The sequence below is a fragment of the Ovis canadensis genome, chromosome 1, assembly GCF_042477335.2.
Source record: "Ovis canadensis isolate MfBH-ARS-UI-01 breed Bighorn chromosome 1, ARS-UI_OviCan_v2, whole genome shotgun sequence".
In the NCBI taxonomy this organism is placed as follows: domain Eukaryota; kingdom Metazoa; phylum Chordata; class Mammalia; order Artiodactyla; family Bovidae; genus Ovis; species Ovis canadensis.
The window spans coordinates 241,475,712-241,489,917 of NC_091245.1; the positions used below are offsets into that span (position 1 = coordinate 241,475,712).

A 14,206-nucleotide genomic window follows, 5' to 3' on the forward strand; every position below is an offset into this window, starting at 1 on the left:
ATGCTAAAGCTGAAACTCCAGTACTTTGGCCACCTCATGTGAAGAGTTGACTCATTGGAAAAGACTCTGATGCTGGGAGGGATAGGGGGCAGGAGGAGAAGGGGACGACAGAGGATGAGATGGCTGGATGACATCACTGACTCAATGGACATGAGTCTGAGTGAACTCTGGGAGTTGATGATGGACAGGGAGGCCTAGCGTGCTGCGATTCATGGGGTCACAAAGAGTCGGACACGACTGAGCAACTGAACTGAACTGATGATGATCTACAAGACCTTCTAGAACTAACACCCCAAAAAGATGTCCTTTTCATCACAGAGGACTAGAATGCAAAAGTAGGAAGTCAAGAGATACTTGGAGTAACAGGCAAGTTTGGCCTTGGAGTACAAAATGAAGCAGGGCAAAGGCTAACAGAGTTTTTCAAGAGAACGCACTGGTCATAGCAAACACCATCTTCCAACAACACAAAAGAAGATACCACACATGGATATCACCAGATGGTCAATACCAAAACCAGATTGATTATATTTTTTGCAGCTGAAGATGGAGAAGCTCTATACAGTCAGCAAAAGAAGACTGGGAGCTGACTGTGGCTCAGATCATGAACTCCTTATTGCAAAATTCAGACTTAAATTGAAGAAAGTAGAGAAAACCACTAGACCACTCAAGTATGACCTAAATCAAATCCCTTATGATTATACAGTGGAAGTGACAAATAGATTCAAGAGATTAGATATTACAGACAGAGTGCCTGAAGAACTATGGACGGAGGTTCGGGACACAGTACAGGAGCTGGTGATCAAGATCATCCCCAAGAAAAAGAAATGCAAAAAGGCAAAATGGTTGTCTGAGAAGGCCTTACAAATAGCTGAGAAAAGAAGAGAAGCCAAAGGCAAAGGAGAAAGGGAAAGATCTACCCATTTGAATGCAGAGTTCCAAATAATATCAAGGAGAGATAAAAAAAGGCTTCCTCAGCGATCAATGCAAAGAAAGAGAGGAAAACAATAGAATGGGAAAGACTAGAGATCTCTTCAAGAAAATTAGAGATACCAAGGGAACACTTCATGCAAAGATGGGCACAATAAAGGACAGAAACCGTATGGACCTAACAGAAACAGAAGATATTAAGAAGAGGTGGCAAGAATACACAGAAGAACTACACAAAAAAATATCTTCATGACCCAGATAACCACGATGGTGTGACCACTCACCTAAAGCCAGACATCCTGGAATGGGAAATCAAGTGGGCCTTCAGAAGCATCACTTCAAACAAAACTAGTGGAGGTGATGGAATTCCAGTTGAGCTATTTCAAATCCTAAAAGATGACCCTGTGAAAGTGCTACACTCAATATGCCAGCAAATTTGGAAAACTCAGCAGTGGCCACAGGACTGGAAAAGGTCAGTTTTCGTTCCAATCCCAAAGGAAAACAATGCCAAAGAATGCTCAAACTACCACACAATTGCACTTATCTTACACGCTTGCAAAGTAATGTTCAAAATTCTCCAAGCGGAGCTCCAACAGTACGTGAACCAAGAATTTCCAGATAGTTAAGCTGGATTTAGAAAAGGCAGAGGAACCAGAGATCAAATTGCCAACAACCACTGGATCATAGAAAAAGCAAGAGAATTCCAGAAAAACATCTACTTCTGCTTCATTGACTACATCAAAGCCTTTGACTACATGGATCACAACAAAAAATGGAAAATCTTTAAAGAGACGGGAATACCAGACCACCTTACCTGCCTCCTGAGAAATCTGTATGCAGGTCAAGAAGCAACAGTTAGAACCAGACATGGAAAAACAGACCAGTTCCAAATTGGGAAAGGGGTACATCAAGACTGTATATTGTCCCCCTACTTATTTAACTTATATGCAAAGTACATCATGTGAAATCCCAAGCTGGATGAAGACAAGCTGGCATCAAGATTGCCAGGAGAATTATCAGTAACCTCAGATATGCATATGACACCACCCTTACGGCAGAAAACAAAGAGGAATTGAAGAGCCTCTTGATGAAAGTGAAAGAGGAGTGTGAAAAAGCTGGCTTAAAGCTCAACATTCAAAAAATGAAGATCATGGCATCTGATCCCATCACTTCATGGCAGATAGATGTTCGGGGTTGGGTGGGGGGGGTCCCCTGGTGGCTCAGAGGTTAAACAGTCTGCCTGCAATGCAGGAGACCTGGGTTTGATCCCTGGGTCGGGAAGATCCCCTGGAGAAGGAAATGGCAACCCACTCCAGTATTCTTGCCTGGAGAATCCCATGGATGGAGGATCCTGGTGGGCTACTGTCCACGGACATGACTGAGCAACTTCACTTTCACTTTCAAAATCACTGCAGATGGTGACTGCACCCCTGAAATTAAAAGATGCTTGTTCCTTGGAAGAAAAGCTATGACCAATCTAGACAGCATATTAAAAAGCAGAGACATTACTTTGCTGACAAAGGTCTGTCTAGTCAAAGCTATGGTTTTTCCAGTAGTCATGTATGGATTTGAGAGTTGGACCATAAAGAAGGCTGAGCATCGAAGAATTGATGATTTTGAATTGTGGTTTTGGAGAAGATTCTTGAGAGTCCCTTGGACTGCAAGATCAAACCAGTCAATCCTAAGGAAATCAGTTCTGAATATTCATTGGAAGAACTGATACTGAAGCTCCAATACTTTGGCCACCTGAGGTGAAGAGCTGACTCAGTGGAAAAGACCCTAAGGCTGGGAAAGATTGAAGGCAGGAGGATAAGAGGACAACAGAGGATGAGATGGTTGATGGCATCACCAACTTGATGGATATGACTTTGAGCAAGCTCTGGGAGTTGGTGATGCATGCGAAGCCTGGCGTGCTGCAGGGGTCACAAAGAGTTAGACTCGACTGAATGACTGAACTAAACTGAGCACAATGAGGTTGTGAATAGAAATCTTATTTCCAGTCTTATTGTTTCTCATTTCTCAATATTTTTCTCTTCCTTGCATTTGTACTCTTGACTGCCTTCCCATCTGTCTTCTCCGTTTCCCACAGCATCTTTCCCAGGATGTAGCCCACATTCCCCTGTTGGTGTGTTGTGGAGGGCACAGGGGAACCTGCACACCTTATGCCCCTGAAAAGCTCTCTTTGGTTTGACTCAGGTCGCCCCTCGCAGGAGTCATGAAAGCACCCATGTCCATCTGAAGCTGGCAGTCAAGCCAGGCAGCCAGGTGGTCTGAGCACTTAGTGCTGAAGGACCAGTTACAGCTCTTGGGCTGAAATGTGAGAAATGGACACATGCCATCTTGATGGTGGGGTCCACCATTATCAAGCTAGTATCATAGCCAGGAGATGGGAAAGAGCCTAACTAATCCTTCGTGGTGGTGACCCAGGAGAACTGGGTCAGGGAGGGTCCATTAGATGTTCCCAATTTTGTGAGAAATGTGATCTCCCAACCAGGACCCCAGACATTTCATCTGGCATCATATGAGAGCATTTGCTGGACTATGTGTCATTCAGGAACTCCACATTATTTTTAACATTATTCATTCATTCATTTATTTTAATATTTATTTTTATTTATTTATTTGGCTGTGCTCGGTCTTAGTTGCAGCATGCAGAATCTTCAGTCTTTTAGTTGTGGCCTGTGGGATCTAGGTCCTTGACTAGGGATTGAACCTGGCCCCCCTGCATTCGGAGCACAGAGAGTTAGCCATGAGACCACCAGGGAAGTCTCTAGGAATGCCATCTTTAGCTTCACAAAAACATACTTGTGAAGGTTGACTCAGAGTATTGAGTTAACTCAGATCCAGTGCTAATGTGGGTCTCGGGTGGTGAGTGCAGGTGACTGGTATGGAGCTGACAGTGACCGTCTCATTCCTCAGAAGACAGTGTCAGCTTTATATACATCAAAGAATATTGCCAAGGTGTGCCTAGAAAACTGTCTTCCTTACAGCTTATTGTCTAATTCCAGTGAACTTGATGTAACCTAGGAATCCAGGTTAGTGAAGATCCAAATGTGGAGGATTGGTCCAGAAGGTTCAGAGTGTACTGAGAATAGATGGTAATCCCCAGAGATGTTTCTGATGGGCTCTTATGCTCCTGATAAAAGCAGAACTCTCTATGTTGTTTTGTTTTGTTTCATTTTGATAAAAAGTACCAAGGAGGGAATTCCCTATTGGTCCAGTGGTTAGCACCCCAGGTTGTTGCTGCCAAGGAAGTGGGCTCAATCCCTAGTTCAGAAACTAAGGTTCCTGCAAGTTGTATAGCATGGCCAAAAAAAAAAAAAAAAAGCTTCAACCCAGCAAATTCTATGACATTGAGTGGGTTTCTGTTTCTAGCTGTGAGTGCTCACCTTTTGGTATTGCCTTGGGATGATTTCATTCCCACTGCTTCACAAGGAAATGGTTCTAGAAAGATTCCTTTTTCCTGTTTACCTCCTCATAGGACAAGACAAACCAGCCACAAGAACCACAAAATAAGCCCAAGGTTTCCATCACTTTAGCTATAAATGGGGAGAAGGCAATGGCACCCCACTCCAGTACACTTGCCTGGAAAATCCCATGGACAGAGGAGCCTGGTAGGCTGCAGTCCATGGGGTTGCTAGGAGTTGGACATGACTGAGCGACTTCACTTTCACTTTTCACTTTCGTGCATTGGAGAAGGAAATGGCAATCCACTCCAGTGTTCTTGCCTGGAGAATCTCAGGGACGGGGGAGTATAGTGGGCTGCCATCTATGGGGTCGCACAGAGTTGGACATGACTGAAGCAACTTAGCAGCAGCAGCAGCTATAAATGGGTACAAGAATGGACCTCCTTATAAATTATGCCCTGTTTTCTTGCAGTGCCTTTAAAGAGAAACGATGGCTTCAACAGTTAGGAATAGCAAGAGTCCTAGCGAAAAAGAGCATTTCTAATCTGACTATCCAAGGAAGCTTGACAGCATGTGAAAATCCTCCAGAAATTGTGCTTTGAAAAGTCACAACAACCCCAGTTTGTATGAAGACCTGGTCAGACAGAACTTCTAATTCTAATGCTAAAGTTTCTGAAAACTGTTTTAATTTTGGGGTTTCTAATAACAGTTCTGATGGTACATGAATATTTAAAGTTCAATACCATGTTTTCTCAAACTCCATCACCCTAACTTAATAGATGCAGAGAAAGCCTTTGACAAAATTCAACATCCATTTATGATTAAAAATTCTCCAGAAAGCAGGAATAGTAGGAAAATACCTCAACATAATAAAAGCTATCTATGACAAACCCACAGCAAACATTATCCTCAATGGTGAAAAATTGAAAGCATTTCCCCTAAAGCCAGGAACAAGACAAGGGTGCCCACTTTCACCACTACTATTCAACATAGTTCTGGAAGTTTTGGCCACAGCAATCAGAGCAGAAAAAGAAATAAAAGGAATCCAAATTGGAAAAGAAGAAGTAAAACTCTCACTGTTTGCAGATGACATGGTCCTCTACATAGAAAACCCTAAAGACTCCACCAGAAAATTACTAGAGCTAATCAATGAATATGGTAAAGCTGCAGGATATAAAATCAGCACACAGAAATCCCTTGCATTCCTATACACTAATAATGAGAAAATAGAAAAAGAAATTAAGGAAACAATTCCATTCACCATTGCAATGAAAAGAATAAAATACTTAGGAATATATCTACCTTAAAGAAACTAAAGACTTATACAAGGAAAACTATAAAATACTGGTGAAAGAAATCAAAGAGGACACTAATAGATGGAGAAATATACCATGTTCATGGATTGGAAGAATCAATATAGTGAAAATGAGTATACTACTCAAAGCAATCTATAGATTCAATGCAATCCCTATCAAGCTACCAGTGGTATTTTTCAGAGAACTAGAACAAATAATTTCACAATTTGTATGGAAATATAAAAAACCTTGAATAGCCAAAGCAATCTTGAGAAAGAAGAATGGACCTGGAGGAATCAACTTGCCTGACTTCAGGCTCTACTACAAAGCCACAGTCATCAAGACAGTATGGTACTGGCACAAAGACAGAAATATAAATCAATGGAACAAAATAGAAAGCCCAGAGATAAATCCACACACCTATGGACACCTTATCTTCGACAAAGGAGGCAAGAACATACAATGGATTAAAGACAATCTCTTTAACAAGTGGTGCTGGGAAAACTGGTCAACCACTTGTTAAAGAATGAAACTAGAACACTTTTAACACCATACACAAAAAGAAACTCAAAAGGGATTAAAGATCTAAATGTAAGACCAGAAACTATAAAACTCCTAGAGGAGAACATAGGCAAAACACTCTCTGACATAAATCACAGCAGGATCCTCTATGACCCACCTCCCAGAATACTGGAAATAAAAGCAAAAATAAACAAATGGGACCTAATTAAAATTAAAAGCTTCTGCACAACAAAGGAAACTATAAGCAAGGTGAAAAGACAGTCTTCGGAATGGGAGAAAATAATAGCAAATGAAGCAACTGACAAACAACTAACCTCAAGAATATAGAAGGAACTCCTGCAGCTCAACTCCAGAAAAATAAACGACCCAATCAAAAAATGGGCCAAAGAACTAAATAGATATTTCTCCAAAGAAGACATACAGATGGCTAACAAACACATGAAAAGATGCTCAACATCACTCATTATCAGAGAAATGCAAATCAAAACCACAATGAAGTACCATTTCACGCCAGTCAGAATGGCTGTGATCCAAAAGTCTACAAGCAATAAATGCTGGAGAGGGTGTGGAGAAAAGGGAACCCTCTTACACTGTTGGTGGGAATGCAAACTAGTACAGCCACTATGGAGAACAGTGTGGAGATTTCTTAAAAAACTGGGGACAGAACTGCCTTATGACCCAGCAATCCCACTGCTGGGCATACACACCAAGGAAACCAGAAGTGAAAGAGACACGTGTACCCCAGTGTTCATCGCAGCACTGTTTATAATAGCCAGGACATGGAAGCAACCTAGATGTCCATCAGCAGATGACTGGATAAGAAAGCTGTGGTACATACACACAATGAAGTATTACTCATCCATCAAAAAGAATACATTTGAATCAGTTTTAATGAGGTAGATGAAACTGGAGCTGATTATACAGAGTGAAGTAAGCCAGAAAGAAAAACACCAATACAGTATACTAATGCATATATATGGAATTTAGAAACATAGTAACAATAACCCTGTATGAGAGACAGCAAAAGAGACACAGATGTATAGAACAGTCTTTTGGACTCTGCAGGAGAGGGAGAGGGTGGGATGATTTGGGAAAATGGCATTGAAACATGTATAATATCATATAAGAAACGAATCGCCAGTCTAGGTTCGATGCAGGATACAGGATGCTTGGGGCTGGTGCACTGGGATGAGCCAGAGGGATGGTACGGGGAGGGAGGTGGGGGGGGGAGTTCAAGATTGGGAACATGTGTACACCCGTGGCAGATTCATGTTGATGTATGGCAAAATCAATACAATATTGTAAAGTAATTAGCCTTCAATTAAAATAAATAAATTTTTAAAAAAAGAAAAGAAAATTTAGGGCATTTGTTTTTACACAAAGAGTCTGAGGTATAATTCATAAGAAACTGAGAAGAGCAGTTGCCTATGGGGGTAGTAGGGCAACTGGGAAGATGAGAAACAAGGACACGAGCAAGAATGTCTATCTTATTCATTTATTTTTTGCTTTCCTGGGGCTTTTTAAAATGTTTTTTTGTTTTCAAACATATGATTGCAGTACACAGTGAAAATATTAATTCAAAAAATTCTATATAGGGAAAATATTCTATATAGGGATGAGATGGCTGGATGGCATCACCAACTTGATGCACATGAGTTTGAGCAAGTTCCAGGAGATGGTGATGGACAGGGAAGCCTGGCATGCTGTGGTCCATGGGGTGGCAAAGAGTTGGACACGACTGAGTGACTGAACCCAACTGATACAGGAAAGTCCCTGGTAGAGTTATAAATACCATCTATGTCTAATACTGGTCTCGGATATCTTTTGAATTTCTGCTAAAACACTGCTTGCTATTAAGTTTTTTAAACTGATGTAGAGTTTGCCTACAGTGAATTACAAAGATCTTAAATGTAAGATTCAACAGCTTGAACAATTATATACATCTGTGTAACTAATACCCCAGTCAAGACGTAAACACTTCATTACCCCAGAAAGTTGCTTCAAGCTCTTAAATTTATAGACAACTGCTATTCTGATTTCCTGATATACCTCTGTGTATAACAGTTTCCAATTAAAGGAATCATATAGCTGTTCACTTTATGTCTGGGTTATTTTTCTCAACTTAATCAACTGAGGCTCATTAACATTGTTGCCCGAGAAGGCAATGACACCCAACTCCAGTACTCCTGCCTGGAAAATCTCGTGGATGGAGGAGCCTGGTAGGCTGCAGTCCATGGGGTCACTAAGAGTCGGACACGACTGAGCAACTTCACTTTTACTTTTCACTTTCATGCATTGGAGAAGGAAATGGCAACCCACTCCAGTGTTCTTGCCTGGAGAATCCCAGGGATGGGGGAGCCTGGTGGGCTGCCATCTATGGGGTCGCACAGAGTCGGACATGACTGAAGTGACTTAGCAGCAGCAGCAGCATTGTTGTATGTATTAGTACTACGTTCTTTTTTTTTCTCTATGTAGTAATATTCCTTTATTCATTGCTGATATCATTGCTGGGATCTTTTGCCCTATTTTTATTTTTGCCATGAATAGTCAGTCTTGTTAATGGTTCTGTCAATTTTACTAATTTTATTAGTTTTCTACAATGAACTCCTTTTGTTTACTCTTTATATTGTATATTTGTTTTCTAACTTGTTACTTTTTTTTTTTTACAGTTTCTGCTGCTCTGATTAAATACTTTACTAGTATTCTAATATTTTGGACATGTTATTCATAGTTATTTCCCAGTCCAGATCTAATAACTCCAATATTTGCACTTCCTCTATACAAGTCTTCCTTGGATCTTTTTTTTTACTATTGAGTAGTATTCCACTGTGTGGTCACATCACAATGTATTCAGATGTATGACATTTGGACTGTCTCCAGTTTTGCGAATAAAGCTGCTTTAAACATTATGGTAAAGGTCTTTTTCTGGATACATTCTTTCATTTCTTTGGGGGCAAGCATCTAGGTATGTAATTGTGAGATAATATGGTAAATATATAGTAACATTATAAGAACCTACCTAACAGTTCTCCAAAGCAGTATTATAGTTTTACACCTCTAGTAATAAATGTTCTGGTCACTTTACAGACTCACCAAAATTTGGTGTCATTAGAACTTTTGATTTTTAGCTATTCTAGTGGGTTTAAAATGACTTCTCATTGTGGTTTTAATTTGCATTTCTTTGATGACTAATAATATTGAATGCTTTTCCATGTGATTCTTGGCTATTTGTACCTTTTTTTTTTAATTTTTAGTTTTTTATTTTTTAAATTTTAAAATCTTTAATTCTTACATGCATTCCCAAACATGAACCCCCCTCCCACCTCCCTCCCCAGAACATCTTTCTGGGTCATCCCCATGCACCAGCCCCAAGCATGCTGCATCCTGCGTCAGACATAGACTGGCGATTCAATTCACATGATAGTATACATGTTAGAATGTCATTCTCCCAAATCATCCCACCCTCTCCCTCTCCCTCTGAGTCCAAAAGTCCGTTATACACATCTGTGTCTCTTTCCCTGTCTTGCATACAGGGTCGTCATTGCCATCTTCCTAAATTCCATATATATGTGTTAGTATACTGTATTGGTGTTTTTCTTTCTGGCTTACTTCACTCTGTATAATCGGCTCCAGTTTCATCCATCTCATCAGAACTGATTCAAATGAATTCTTTTTAACGGCTGAGTAATACTCCATTGTGTATATGTACCACAGCTTTCTTATCCATTCATCTGCTGATGGACATCTAGGTTGTTTCCATGTCCTGGCTATTATAAATAGTGCTGCAATGAACATTGGGGTACATGTGTCTCTTTCAATTCTGGTTTCCTCGGTGTGTATGCCCAGAAGTGGGATTGCTGGGTCATAAGGTAGTTCTATTTGCAATTTTTTAAGGAATCTCCACACTGTTCTCCATAGTGACATAAATCACAGCAGGATCCTCTATGATCCACCTCCCAGAATGCTGGAAATAAAAGCAAAAATAAACAAATGGGATCTAATTAAAATTAAAAGCTTCTGCACAACAAAGGAAAATATAAGCAAGGTGAAAAGACAGCCATCTGAATGGGAGAAAATAATAGCAAATGAAGCAACTGACAAACAACTAATCTCAAAAATATACAAGCAACTTATGCAGCTCAACTCCAGAAAAATAAACGACCCAATCAAAAAATGGGCCAAAGAACTAAATAGACATTTCTCCAAAGAAGACATACGGATGGCTAACAAACACATGAAAAGATGCTCAACATCACTCATTATTAGAGAAATGCAAATCAAAACCACAATGAGGTACCACTTCACACCAGTCAGAATGGCTGCGATCCAAAAATCTGCAAGCAATAAATGCTGGAGAGGGTGTGGAGAAAAGGGAACCCTCCTACACTGTTGGTGGGAATGCAAACTAGTACAGCCACTATGTACCTTTTATTTTGTGAAGTGTCAATTAAGTTTTTGTCCATTTAGAAAATTCTGTTGTTTATCTTTTAATTATTGGTTTATTGGAGACTTTTACATACTCATGATACAAGTTCCTTGTCAGATGTATGTACTGTAAGAATTTTTTCCTAATCTGTGGCCTCTCTCTTTCCTTTATTAATGGTGTCTTTTGATGAATGAAAGTTTTTAACTCCAATGAAGTACAGTTTATCTTTTTTTTCTTTTATAGTTCATGCTTTCTGCTTCCTCTCTAAGGAATCTTTGCCCACCCCAAAGCCATGAAGATATTCTCAAATGTTTTCTTCTAGAAGTTTCAGAGTTCTTTAGGTCTACGTGTGTTTAGTTGTTAAGTGGTGTCCATCTCTTTGTGACCTCACAGACTGTAGATCTCCATGCTCCTCTGTCGATAGGATTTCCTAGGCAAGGATACTGGAGTGGGTCACCATTTCCTTCTCCAGGAGATCTTCCTGACCCAGGAATCGATACTGTGTCTCCTGCATTGGTAGGTGACTCTTTACCACTGAGGCACCAGGGAAGCCCAAGTACCTTGGCACCTTTGTCAAAAATCAATTTACAATTGATTTGTTCTTTTTCCTAGTTTGTTTTGGCTATTCTTAGCCACCTGCATTTCCAAAAAGATTTTTAAATAAACGTGTAAAAAATAATAAAAATAAAATAAACTTGCCATCCTCTATTTAAAAAAAAGCCTATTGGGATTGTTGCCTATATTGATTATTTGAGACTAACTTCTTGATAATAGTGAATCTTACAACCCACCATATATCTCACCATCCATGGTATACGTCCCCATTTATTTAAGTCTTTCTTGATTTCACTCATCAAAGTTTTTTAGTTTTTTAGTGTAGAAGTCTTTCAAATCAGGTATTAAATGTTTTTTTAAATATTTAAAATTTTTAATTCTATTTGCTAGAAAGGTTTATAAGATAGATCCTTAGGGTTGGGCACATAGAAAGTTGATACAAAAAAAAAGGAAAGATAATGCTGAAGAGATGTTGTAGGCAGCATGTACAGAAGTGTTAGTCATTGCAGAGACAGTAAGAGGGGATTGTAACTGAAAGAGAGCACAGCACAGTTCTGGGGTACTGGTAACATTCTATTTCTTGATATGGATTAATAGATGTGTTCAATTTGAGAAAATTCGACAAGAAGTGTTTTTTTTCCCCCAACTCTGTACCCTTTCCTGAATGAATTTTATCATCCAGTTTAAGAAGTTAACTAAAATAATGAGAAAAATTTTAGGAGCTAATTCATAAACTACTTGATGCCAGCCTCAGACTCATAAGAGGGCGGTTCATGTGATGGATGCCACCATGTTACCTTCCCCTTGAACATGTGTTGAACTGAAGTGCAATTCCTTGCAAGAGATAATCAGTTCAGTTCAGTTCAGTTGATCATTCATGTCTGACTCTTTGTCACCCCATGGACTGCAGCATGCCAGGCTTTCTTGTCCATTACCACTTCCCAGAACTTGCTCAAACTCATGTCCAGAGAGTCAGTGATGCCATCCGACTACCTCATCCTCTGTCATTCCCTTCTCCTCCCGCCTTAAATCTTTCCCATCATCAGGGTCTTTTCCGATGAGTTTTTCCCATCAAATGGCCAAAGTATTGGAGCTTCAGCTTCAGCATCAGTCCTTCCAATGAATATTCAGGACTGATTTCCTTTAGGATTGACTGGTTTGACCTCTGCAGTCCAAGGGACTCTCAAGAGTCTTCTCCAAAACCACAGTTCAAAAGCATCAATTCTTTGATGCTCAGACCTCTTTATGGTCCAACTCTCACATTCATACATGACTACAGGAAAAACTGTAGCATTGACTAGATGGACCTTTGTTGGCAAAGTATCATCTCTGCTTTTTATATGCTGTCTAGATTGGTCATAGCTTTTTTTCCCAAGGAGCAACCATCTTTTAATTTCATGGCTGCAGTCACCATCTGCAGTGATTTTGGAGCCCCCCAAAATAAAGTCTGTCACTGTTTCCATTGTTTCCCCATCTATCTGCCATGAAGTGATGGGATCGGATGCCATGATCTTCATTTTTTGAATGTTGAGCTTTAAGCCAGCTTTTTCACACTCCTCTTTCACTTTCATCAAGAGGCTCTTCAATTCCTCTTTGCTTTCTGCCATAAGGGTGGTGTCATATGCATATCTGAGGTTACTGATAATTCTCCTGGCAATCTTGATGCCAGCTTGTCTTCATCCAGCTTGGGATTTCACATGATGTACTTTGCATATAAGTTAAATAAGTAGGGGGACAATATACAGCCTTGATGTACTCCTTTCCCAATTTGGAACTGGTCTGTTTTTCCATGTCTGGTTCTAACTGTTGCTTCCTGACCTGTATACAGATTTCTCAGCAGGCAGGTAAGGTGGTCTGGTATTCTCATCTCTTTAAGAATGTTGCACAGTTCATTGTGATCCACATAGTCAAAGGCTTTAGCGTAGGCAATAAAGCAGAAGTAGATGTTTTTCTGGAATTCTCTTGCTTTTCCTATGATCCAACATATGTTGGCAATTTGATCTCTGGTTTCTCTGCCTTTTCTAAATCCAGCTTGAACACCTAGAAGTTCTCAGTTCACATACTGCTGGAGCCTTGCTTGGAGAATTTTGAGCATTAGTTTGCTAGCATGTGAAATGAATGCAATGGTGGGGTAGTTTGAATATTCTTTGGCATTGCCTGTCTTTGGGATTGGAATGAAAACTATTTACCTATCACTGAAACGTAACCAAGGAGATGCCTGGTACAAAGTTCCTGGGGCAGGAATGTCTATGAAGAAGAAAGAAATATGAAAAAATATGAGGGGAAAGGAAGGTAGATGAGGGGGAGGATGATAAGAAAAGAATGTGACAGCACAATTGATTCCCTGACAGAATCAACTGAAAAACTGAGTCTTTATTCTTTATTCACTTTAGCTCTAGAAGTAAGATAGTATGAAGTGATATTAAGGTCTTACTTTCTTACAATATTAAACAGTTGTCAAGCAGTATATGAGCATAGGCAGGATACCATGGGACATTTATTCTAAACCTGAATCTTACTGAAATAAAAGTTAAGCGTCACCTTCTCTTTGCTCTGGGTCATTCTGTTCTTTCCTCAGGTATAACCACTTTCACACTGTATTGAAATTCCTTGACTGTCTCCTTTACTACCTTCTCTTAGGCAAGGACAGTGTTTTATTCATCTCTAAATTGCCAATGAATAGCATATGCTTGGGCTTTGAATAACTGCTCTATAAATATTTGTTAAATTAAATAAATGAATTTTATGATAATCATGTGCAAAAGGCATTCTCAATGACACATGCACACAACATCTGCTCATAAAACATAAATATTTCCACTTACAAATCAGTTGCTTAATGCTAGTTTATTTAATTTGATCATCAAGATGAATTTCTTAATATGAATTTGTTAATTCATCTGAGCATCATAGCAGCCCTGCATGGCACACTAAGGACAGTCATCATTAAAGCACACATTTTACAAATGAAGAGGCTAAATTGATAACATATAAAAACAACTTGGTGGAGGTCCTAGTAGTTAAGTGTCAGATTCAGATCTGGAATCTAGAGTTTTGGTTTTTCAGTTAGGTAA

At 39.6% G+C, this 14,206-nt stretch overlaps 1 protein-coding gene across 1 annotated transcript in view; it reads left to right on the forward strand.

Annotated features, from left to right (window-relative positions):
- The window catches only part of ANKUB1 (ankyrin repeat and ubiquitin domain containing 1), a 32,388-nt gene extending 26,771 nt beyond the window's left edge, over window positions 1-5,617 (forward strand). Inside the window, exon 6 of the mRNA XM_069562796.1 lies at window positions 4,807-5,617. Coding sequence (XP_069418897.1) covers window positions 4,807-4,936 — 130 coding nt within the window. The 3' untranslated portion in view covers window positions 4,937-5,617. The remainder of the gene's footprint in view (window positions 1-4,806) is intronic.
- Window positions 5,618-14,206: the final 8,589 nt, after the last annotated feature.